The 11,500-nt window shown below is 47.1% G+C and overlaps 1 protein-coding gene across 1 annotated transcript; it reads right to left on the bottom strand.

The window, feature by feature from the left end:
• Nucleotides 1-2,698: 2,698 nt before the first annotated feature.
• LOC311311393 (inositol hexakisphosphate kinase 2-like) lies at nt 2,699-10,253 on the bottom strand. The gene is made up of 5 exons (XM_084441087.1): nt 9,664-10,253; nt 7,442-7,670; nt 5,039-5,214; nt 4,699-4,874; nt 2,699-3,377 (listed from the first exon to the last, which is right to left on the bottom strand). The coding sequence occupies exons 1-5, from the start codon at nt 9,884-9,886 to the stop codon at nt 2,775-2,777; spliced, it is 1,407 nt and encodes a 468-aa protein (XP_084297213.1). The 5' UTR covers nt 9,887-10,253; the 3' UTR covers nt 2,699-2,774.
• Nucleotides 10,254-11,500: the final 1,247 nt, after the last annotated feature.

An 11,500-nucleotide genomic window follows, 5' to 3' on the forward strand; every position in this document is an offset into this window, starting at 1 on the left:
TAGTGTTGCTGTTGCCATAGCAATTTCAACCACTGTTATGCAACTGGTCTACTACTTCCAAAGGCAACTTGAAGAGCGGAGCAGGGAAGCATACACACATGTAGACAGGGATACTCACACACTCACACACATACAGAACACACACATGCATGCTCGCATGTGCATGCACGCACGCACACACACACACACACACACACACACACACACACACATACACACAGTTTGTCACAGAATCAGATCAGGCACTGATAGCACGAAGCTGATAAAACAGTCCACTGACACACTGAGACTGTTACACAATATTGGTCAATCCCAGGGATACCAGATACAGCAGCTTAATCTCTTCATCCATCTCTCAATCCCTCAGCAACCTCACATCAGTTATGATGGCCCTATGCCTGCTGCTCTGAGACTCAATAAAACATATTAGCTATGGTTTCAGCCCTACAGTACAGAATATGGGTCGCTATAATGCCTATGTGCGTGAGATTGGAGCTGTGGCTCTATGGTCATATACTGTACAGGTACCAGCAGTGAAAGGCCAATAAAGGCTCATCAAGACGACTCTAAAACAACAGTATCACTGAAAGAAAACCGATGTGCACAACAAGCTGTGATACAGGACTGAGAAACAGAAATAGGGCTGCAACGCATTCCAGGGAGATGACAGCTGGGAGAACAATGATGGTCACTCCATCATGCTGTGTAAACAAGACAGAGCAGTGGTGTCTGTGTGTTGAGCATTGGCCGAGCAGATGAGTGGCCCTCATGCATCCTGAAGGCTGTGACTCATGCATTCCTCAGAGATGGGATGGCTGACTGGGCGACCCTCCTCCAGCTCTCTGTTACTGCCTGAAACTGGATAAGACCTGACCACGGCTGAGACCTCTCCCCCACTACACACACATGCGTGCACGCATGCACACACACACACACACACACACACACACACACACACACACACACACACACACACACACACACACACACACACACACACACACACAGCCTTTGTTGGTGACCTCACAGTCTCTCCCTAGCACCAGACAACTAGGGCCGCCTGGGAGATATGCGAGGCCCTGTGCGAAATAGGCATTGCGAATGCAAATTTCTGTTTGAGCGGATTCCGTTGGAACGGTTGGATGTCCAGACTGATCTGCGGAGTGAAATCGAATGTGAGCTCGCGAGATCAGGCTGGCGACGCCAGACTACTGCTACTGTAGTACTACTACTGAATGTAGCATAATGTGGCCATCCTGTCTCCTAATAAATACAACACACACAAGCAATACCTTTTAAATGACTGGAGGTCATGATGCTGCAGTTGGATAGGAATTCTTCTGTCCAGTCTCAGAGATCTTATCTGAAGCATCAGTCCTGCTGCCAGGTACAGTATATTTTTTCATAATGTCGGGTGCTGAGCAGGACCATGACTGACCTTACTGAATTGCACTTTTTGCATACTGTGCAAACCGATCATGGTGGAATTAATTTGTTTCTCATAAGAGTGCTGGTAATCAGTCATTCTCCTCTGATCCCACCCTATACCTGTAGGCCTACATGCAGACACACACACGGTCTTTGCTTCCTTAATATCGTCTAATCAGGAAAATAATAGATAAAGTAGAGGTGAACAAGAGGTTGTTGGTATTTGTAGCACAAGGACACTGACTTTTCTGGACATGAGGACACTGACAGGCGTCTCCGTGTCACTTGATTTTCTGTACTGTACTGTACATCACTACTGTGTGACTGACCTGTGTCAAAATACTATTTGAAATCTGTACTTTATCACCCCGTTGGTGTAGACCGTTTACCACAAACAAATGCAACTTTATTTCTCTTTCAACAAACTGTGGACAATACAGATATACAAGAAAGAGGTTGGCTACAGTATCTGAACATGTCAAATAACAATATTAATTAATATCATTATTATAACATTAATGACATGGAATGTAGAATGTCGTTTTTGTAATTCCATTCACTTTTTTACACATTTTCATTTATTTATGAAACATGTCAAATAAATAAATATCTATATAGCCTTTTCTCTAATACCTATTTCAACATAGTGTCTTTGAATGGGGAGGGAAGAGGAAGGAGGGATGACAAAATTGGAAGAAAAATGGAGGCTGATATACAATTTTATCTTTACTTCACACAGAAACAACTCACCCTCCGATAGACCTGTCCCATCACTTAGCACACAGGAACATCACTTACTGTGTGTGTGTGTGTGTATTTCACTGGCTTTGTACCCGTACTCTGCACAATGACAATACAGTTTCATATAATCTAATCTAGTGTGTGTGTGTGTGTAAAAGCTAAATGCTCACACCTTATTTGGAATGGGACATCTGGAAACCATGTTTATCATATTAAGACTGCTAGTAAAAAATATCTAAATTTTTGCGTAACTTATTGCATTATTTATTTCCTGTTAATAAATAGCTGGGTAGAATAAGCTACGTTGACACAGAGTAGGAGCAGATGAGGGCGGTAAACACTGAGTCAAGTAAACACAAACATGAACCTACAGGACTCGTTTATACCCTCCGGTCACACAAACAGAAACACCAGAGAAGCACCAAGAGCAGAAACTAGGAGACCTGTGGAAATACTGACTATAGCAAAGTCCAGTATAGGGAAGGAGAGACAGCCTGGTGTCCTCAGCATCAAGAAGGAGTGGTGTGTGTGTGTAGTAAGTGTATATTATGTGCGCGTGTGTGTGTGTGTGTGTGTATGTACTGTATGTGTGTGTGTGCATGACTTTAATCTGTACTATGGTCCTCCAGCTGTGAGATGATGTTGATAAGGTTCTGGAGGCCAAAGATGTAGCCAGTGTCCTGTCCCTCGTGCACCACGCTGTCCTCCCCGTAGTGGCGGCAGGTGGTGTGGGCGAAGTCTATCATCCTCACGTCCACCGCCGCCGGGCCCGCCTCCGGACAGGACGAGCGGCGCTGAACGGACGAGCTGCCGCTGGAGCTAACATTGCTGCTGCTGCTCCCACCGGATGTCCCCGAGCCGTGAGGGAAACCAAACGCGCCTCCCTCTTCCTCCTCTTCTCCCTCTTCCTCCTCTTCTATCTCCTCCTCCTCAGACAGCCCGTCGTCGGGCCCGTGGCGCGCGCCGCGGGGCGTCTCGCCGTCGTAGATGATGAGGAGGGAGCTGGAGTAGAAGCGGTAGGACTCGCAGGACTCCAGGGCGGCCTGCATCTCCCGCAGACGCCGGAGTACCGGGGACAGCAGCTCGCGGCGCAGACGCCGCCCGTCGTGGAAGAACTGGAACAGGGCCTCCTTGAAGCCCGGCAGGCTCAGCTTCCGGCCGTGGTACTTGTTCATGAACATCAGCTGGCCCGAGTCTGACTGGTACACCTGAGAGAAGCAGAGGGGGGGGGGGGGGGGGGCAGAGAGAGCACGGGAGCTGGTTATGAACACATGCTTCCATTAGAAACAGGGGTGTTTAGGAAGACATGCATCACATTACAACGGCATGTCCGTCCCAACAAGCTCCATTGGGAGCAGTTCATAACTTCCTAATGATGGTATGCTAGACCAGCTTTCCCCAACCTTTTTTGCAACATGGACTGGTTTCATAGGGGGGGGGGGGGGGGGGGCTTGATTTGTACCGAGATTTGGACGGGACCCATTTGATTTGATCTGGCACCTCGTTTGCAATTATCAACATATGAACATAAATTGTGTGTAATATTTAATGGTATCTGTTCGGTCGGTTTTACTTCACAGACAGAGACGTGACACGTCAATCACTCAGGTAACGCAGTGACGCTGGCCCCCCGTGTGAGTTTTGTGTAACATAGGCTACGTCGTGGTAAAATGTCAAAGAGACAGTCAAATGTATTTCATTTCTTCTAACCAGTTGGAATCCTGAAGCCTAATTTATGCTTCTTGAAAAGTGTCGCTCAACAAATAAATAAAAAGTGTTGCTTGAAAGAGTTTAATCTGAGGTAAAGACATTATTCAGAGTGAGGTTTTCATTTTCAGGTTTTCGACATCAGAAAAATCCATTGGTGTGCGACAGCCCTCGGCGACACTTTTTTTCACAAAAAGTGTTGCCCATGACGTCAAAAGTGTCGAACAACGGTTTTAAAAGTGTCGCTCGACGAAGCATTAATTGGGCTTAAGGGCAGGCCAAAGTAATTTCGGTGGACAGCACAGGTGGCAAAAGCATTGCCAGCATGGATGTATGAAAAGAAAAAGATTGCTAGGAACGAGAAGAGGAATATGACGTAAAGAACTTTGAGTCGCAGAGAGAGGAAGATGAGGACGAGTAGGGTATGGAGTTGGTGAGGAGACTTTTAGATGTATGCTAGCCAGTGATTTAATGTTTTTTGGTGTAATTTTGGCATTATTACATTGCTGTAAGCCCCACAGCTAAAAGTGGGCATTTGTGCTGTGAAATTATGAAATGATGAGGAGCTATTATGAAAACTCCCTATTATGATAAGTCCCATCGTTGTGGGCATGATTTGCGCTTCACAGAGTTTGCGAGCATGCAACTTATCCTTTCTGTGCGGCCAGTAGTGAATGGGTCACCGTCCGGCACCAAGCTACTGCTGCCCTTGTGGTCTCAAGTTCATTCTTGCCTATCCTGTATGCGACACCAAGCCAGGTCCTCTGACCTGTGCAATCACGCATCTTGCCATAGACCCGTCCTGGCTGGCGCTTTGCCCACCTGCATGCCACCCAGGCGGACTCCTATGGTGGCTGAGGTACTCTGCTGACACTTGCGGATCTGCATGGCCTTCTTCTCCTCGGAGGCGTCGTCCCCGTGCTGACGCGTGCCCATCTTCAGGTCCAGCACGCACGGCACTGCATGGCGCCACGTCAGGTTCTCCAGCAGGATGAATTCTGGGAAGGGATCCTGAGTCAAGGGAGTTAACCTACAAGAGAAGCCTTGGACTGGTGGGTATTATTTCTCAATTAGTTTACCGTGGAAGACCAAACCGAACCGTAGTGCTATCGGCCGCATGAAGCGCCCTCTACAGGGCCGTTAGTCTCAAGTGAAAGGATACTGTACTGGTTGCGCTGTTTGGCGTTCTCCTTCATTCTCTGCAGATGCTGCTGGTGGCACTTGAGGCTCCAGGGGTTGTGTTTGAGCTGGGGTTGGGCGTTGCTGCGCTCCAGGCTGTAGTAGAGCACCTCAGCCTGCTGCAGCCACTCCAGCTCTACCTCCTCCTCACGCTTGTGACTGAGGGGCCGGAGAGAGAGAGGGGGAAGGGGTGGGGGTGGTGTGGGGTGAGGGGCCGGAGAGAGAGAGAGGGGGAAGGGGTGGGGGTGGTGTGGGGTGAAGGGCCGGAGAGAGAGAGAGGGGGAAGGGGTGGGGGTGGTGTGGGGTGAGGGGCCGGAGAGAGAGAGAGGGGGAAGGGGTGGGGGTGGTGTGGGGTTAGCAGAGATAAGAGGAGCTGCTGATCTGTGTACAATGAAATGCAAAACAGGTTACGCTATAAATAGAATGTGTCAGTTTCAGTTTTGTTTTTGTTAAACCTTTATTTGCCCAGGGGAACCCATTGAGACCAAGGTCTCATTTTCAATGGCGCCCTGGTTGTAAAGCCAAACAATACAACGATATCATGCCTCAATATAAAATATATGAAATATGAAATATAATTATATTATATTAAAACATTATATAATATATATGATAAACAGTGTGGCAGGTTTGGCAACATTATTTAAAAAACATGTACAGACCTAAATTTTATTCATCATATTTTTAAAACTGCCCAAAAAATTAGGCATCCAATTTGATGGTCTCTTAAAACTCATCCTAAGCTCTAAGGGCACAGTAACTAAAACCACTTTTTCCCAGCTCCTTTCTGACTCGAGTGACATCAAGAACTAACCAATCCTGAGATATTGTTTGGTGATGACTAGAACGCCATGTACAGTAATGAGGGACGTCAGGTAATTGAATAGCTTTCATAAGATGGATGAGGAGTAAATTGCATTCTGCTAGCGGCCAGGGATGGCCTAGCCACTGCCTGATTTAGATTACAATGATGCATTCTAGCATGCTCATTAAAACAAAGTGCTGAATGATAAACAATGTCAAGATGTTTCAAGGTGGTAGAGGCAGCAACACAGCATGCATATAAATAATGTTGTCATAGTCAATTACTGACATTAAAATAGACTGTACTAAAAGCTTTCTATCTTCACATGAAAAACTATTTATTAAGAACGCATGTTTTACCCTTAACCTTTTACTTAGCTCATTAACATCAGCTTTTCATCAATAAAAATCCCAAGATACTAAATGTTGAAGCCAATTTCCTTCAAAGAGTGGGATCCAGAGAGCTGCATTTCATTTTTGCTCAATTTAAAACAAGTTTCAGCTCTAGAAGTGAGCAGGAACCGAGTCTTTGCGCACACAGTAGCATTCATACAGACAGCTTGTTTTGTATATAGTCAGCCTGGCCAGAGTGCATCATCTGGGTAGTGTGACAGAAATCAATCCTCACTACACAGAGGCCCCCCACTGGATCATAATGTGCGTCATTCATCCACCCACCCATCACACCACCAGGGCCTGAAGGTCAAGGTCAAGGCTGAGTCAGTGTTCTGTGTTATGTATAGAGGTTACATAACCCTCTGGCTCTGGCTAGCCCCAGCCAGCTACCCCTGCCATGGCCTTAGGATCAGCCTCTCACGCCAGCTGGGCCCTGTTTGCATGTGTGTGTGTGTGTGTGTGTGTGTGTGCCCTTCATGACCCAGACAGGTGGGAGCTAGTGTTACTCGGCTCTGCAGTCCAGAGCCAGTGTGTGCTGCCAGCAAGGCTATACAGTCACAGTCGATGAAAGTCCAACTCGTCCACCTCGAGTGTCCAGCTCGTCTGGCCAGGAGACGACAGACAGTGAGGCCGGTCCAGGTGAGAGAACCTCCTCTCCAAGACAGATTTGCTCCACTACGTTTCTGAAGGACGCACTGATCCAGGGATTTTTAAGCTGTCCAATTGACCAAGAAGCTGTGACATATTTGTCCACCACCTGATGAAATCGGGGTGGGGGACTACTAAAACAGCCTTGTGTGTGTGTGTGTGTGTGTGTGTGTGTGTGTGTGTGTGCTTCCGTCTGTCACACAAGATGTACCAGATAATCTACCTGGCAATAACATCAGTACTGAAGGGTAGAATGTAAAAGTAAGGAACCACAGATTCCTAAATCTGAGTGTTTTTGTTGTTGTTTGTTTTTATAACATTTATTTCTCCAGGGCAACCCATTGAGACGAGTCTCATTTTCAATAGGACCCTGGTTACAAAGCAAAGCAATAAAAAAACATAAAACATTTACACATTAAAACTGACATGTACATGTGTGTGTGTTGGTGTGTATTTGGCGAGTGCCGTGTTTGTCTGAGTGGTCTTTGTTCATCGTGACGCTGTCTCCAGCTCTGTATCCAATAGGATTTGGCCTCACCTCTTGTCCTTGTCTCTGCGTGAGTGCCTGGCTCTGCTGTCTTTGCTGAAGTTGTCCTTTTCTAGCAGAGCTGGAAGCTTCTTGTTCCCCCACTTCAGCATCTTGCTCTTGGGTTCACAGTCGCCCGAGGGATCCTTGTTCTCCAGGTCTTCTGGTTCACTGTGGATGGGGTAAGCTATGAGGCTCAAGTCCCCCTCCTCGTCCTCCTCAAAGCTGACTGATACCACCCCTGAGAAAGAGAGAGAGACAGGGAGAGGGAAAGACAGAGAGAGAGCGATTTGGAAGAGAATTAGAAAGAGGCCAACATAGCAATCACTTAAACTCATGACATATGACTGGACGACACATTCAGATTTCCCAGTGTAAAAAGAAAGATTAAAAAGCTGGGAAGTCCGGATCATCTCTTACCCCGGTCTCTCTGCAGCATTTCTAAACTTACAGAGCCGTTTGCACCGATGTCTCTTAACCTGACAAATATCAAAAGATCTGGATACATCCACAAGAGACGGGGAATGGGAAAGAGGTACTGAGTTCCCAATGAGAATCATGAAGAAAGAGGGAGAGAGGAAGAAAGAGAGGAAGGGATGGAGGGGAGTCAGTGAGCAGAGTAAACTGACAGTATGTCGTGGTATAAAACGACACACTCCAGCAGTAATTACTGTAAAGCATGCAGCAGAAAAATAAAAAAGTCACTCCAGCCCAAACATAAAGGACACAAGGCTTGAGAATATGTAATGAAGGCTGCAGTTTATTTAAAATAATTCGCATAATTATCACAGATGATCACAGTCTATGCATGGGAAAGAGACACATAAAAGAACCACAAGCCCAACTATGAGAGCATAAAGCAAGACAATGCCAACGATAGAGTGAACAATGTTGCTTTTATAAACATTATGTAAGGTATAAAAACAGCACACCTGTACTCCCAAAGAACCCAGAAGAACCCTCCACACAAAACAAAATCAGATGGCACAACAAAAGAGGGGTTTCACAGTCTTTGCAAAGGTCCAGATGGTTGACATCCAAGGATGCACTTCCTCTCGCACCATATACCCATTCTCAAAATATGCCCTGCCCAGTGCCTCTTAGAAACCACTCCTCCCTCCCCCTCCACCTGCCCCATCCCTGGGCGCTAGGAGAACATTATCTGCTCCTCAGCCATATGTTTATAAGGCAATCTTACAAAAATTGCCTGACAACCCTCATTGCAATGGTGTTCTAGTCATCACCAAACAATATCTCCGGATTGTTCTTGAGGTCGCTCGAGTCCGAGCAATGAAAAACTGCTTTTAGTTACTGTGCCCCTAGAGCTTGGAATGAGTTTCAAGAGATCATCAAATTGGGTGCTTTAGTCTCCATGGGCAGTTTCAAAAATATGATAAATGAAATTGGCCTGTGCATGTTTTTAAATAATGTTGCCATTGTTTATCAGTTTCAACAGTTTTAATGTGTAGGCCTAAATATATTGTTTTTGTATTTTGTATTGATGTAGGATGTTTTTGTTATGCTTTGCTTTAACAAAATGCGACCAATATTCTCATTGAAAATTTTAAATGAGACCAAGGTCTCAATGGGCTCCCATGGATAAATAAAGGTTAAATGAAATCCACAACTCCTCCAACTGATAATAATACCACTGGCTTGCTAAACCAGTCTGCCCACATGCACCACATTCTGTGCATCTGCTTCAGGCTAGGAAAAATATGAGTAAAAAAAAAAGTGGCGATGACAGCTTCTTTCTGGATCATATTGTGTCCTTCAGAAACATGACGTCAAAAGTCTTGGACCGGTCTCTCAGCTGCCTGAACCAGTCTCTCGTCATTGACTGTAGCCTTGCTGGCAGCACAAACTAGCTGGATTGCAGAACGAGCAGAGAGACACTAGCTTCCACCTGTCTGGGTAATTTACCTGCTCTGCTCCAGGTCACTCGGTCACACAGAGCTTCGACAGCTACAGCGCCCTCCTCTGGTGGTTCCTCTATAACACCGTCAAAAGCTTCCTCCCTGGCCCCTGGGAACAGTGTTAAAACCCACCTGGTCCGCCTGCACCCTGAGCCTACTTCACTGAACATCAGAAAGCCTTGGTCGAAATACTGCATTGGCGACAACACGCCCCCTTGCAATTCAGAGGGATTGGATCAAGATGCAGAAGCAAAGCGACACAACAAACTCAAGCATTGGATGTCTTCTTTTGTGTGTGTGTGTGTGTGTGGGTCATACCTCTGTACTGGGGAGTGAACATCCTCATGGCGGAGGGGAGGCTCTTGTAAAACTGGTGCTCCCGGGGGATGAGGGGCTTGCAGATGGTATGCTCCCCGAAGCGCAGCACGCAGGAATGGCCCCCCACCTGGTGCACGAAGGGCTCAAGCATCACCCCTTTGTCCAGGTAGCGCCTCTCTGGCCGCAGAGCTTCCTGGGCCTGAGTCTCCACAGCAGGACTCATCGTCCACTGTCCGCAACCACGCAGTGGGCATTAGCCTCCACACACACACACACGCCTGCACACACTCACGCCAGCCCCACGGACTGAGGAGAGTCCTCGTCGAATCTGGTCTGTTGTTTATTTAGATCTGTATTCTGTGTCTCCGGAGGGTGCTCTGGTGATCTCTCTGTGCAGGAGGGATTCTGCAGGATGAAAACAGAGATTCAGGAAGGAGGAGAAGAGGGAGAGAAAGAGCGGCTGTATGAATCGTTAATCCTTTTTTATCCTCTTGGGTTTAGTGTGTCTCCCGGCCGTGTAGGGCAGAGAGCCCTTTATGTCCGGGAGGTTTGGTGCTGCAGCTGTAGGTCGGAGTGCGACGGAGCCAGCGTGTGTCTCCTCCGCGTGTCTGAAAACAATCTGACAGTTGAGAGCTGGCTGTTGACTGGTACAGCTCTAGCAAGCAGACACTAAGCCCGCCCCCTCATCCCAACACCCACCAATCACAGGCAGCAGGAGCAGGTTGTTGGATCGTAACCCTTTCAGGGAATGGCTCATCTCAAATAAACAAAGACACGAGGGGGAGGGGATCTGGGGGAGCAGAGAAGGGGAGGAGGGCATGAGGGAGGGAGGAGAGTTGAACGCACTCAGCTGTTTTTCTCTGCGTGACGGGAGCGATAACAACAGACTATAGGGGAGAAGGAGGAAGGGGGAGTGAGAAAGAGACAAGGGAGAGAGAGAATACTAATAAAACAATGCAGCTACACTTCAACTTCAATTTCCACCGGCGACCCCTGAAGGTTGCATGTGCATGTTGTGTGCTATGTCGCTGCTCACTGTGTGTAATGTGTGTGTCACCCTGTGGCCAATTAAAGCCCCCACCCCACCCCCTACAAAGAGACCTACAAAACAAACAAATACACAGAGCCTGCCCTGAATATATAGACTCTTGACATTATACACAGGGGAAATAGACCAACCTTTAGAGTGATTTATCAGTCATAAACACAAGAAATATTTAGGAGGGAAATTTAAGAGGATTAAGGGAACAGGACAGAGAGAGAGAGGGAGAGAGAGAGAGAGAGAGGTGTGACCTTGCTGAATGGTGGCAGTGCAGCATGCTTCATGAGTGAAGGAGAGTGCGAGGGAGGACATGAAACAGAGTGTTCTTGAAGTGTGTGCCAGATGGACTCAGGAAACAGCCATTCACCCCACACACATTCACCTCCACCAAACAGCAGGCCACACTTCCTGGAAATATTGCCCTGGTAACTTGTTGCTTCAGCTTTGATTTTGAAAGCTCTGTCAAACCTGTATGTAAGCTTAGTCAAGCACTGCCCAAAGCTTACATTATTTGACCAACTAAGGGACCAAATATTTAGTAGGTCTGATTAGATATTTGAGCGGCTCGTAACCTGGTCTCTGGTGCTCTGTGGAGGCATGGTGGTCTGGTCAAACAGCTGTGAGGGCTTGACACTGGCCTGCTATTTAGCTGTGAGGGCTTGACTGACCTACTGTTTAGCTGTGAGGGCTTGACTGACCTACTGTTTAGCTGTCAGGGCTTGACTGGCTTGCTGGTCAGCTGCGGTCACTGGAGAGGAGTGACGACATGCATGTTTCTCACCAGTCACGTGAGGA

The sequence above is a fragment of the Borostomias antarcticus genome, assembly GCF_949987555.1.
Source record: "Borostomias antarcticus genome assembly, chromosome: 7".
Taxonomy (NCBI): Eukaryota; Metazoa; Chordata; class Actinopteri; order Stomiiformes; family Stomiidae; genus Borostomias; species Borostomias antarcticus.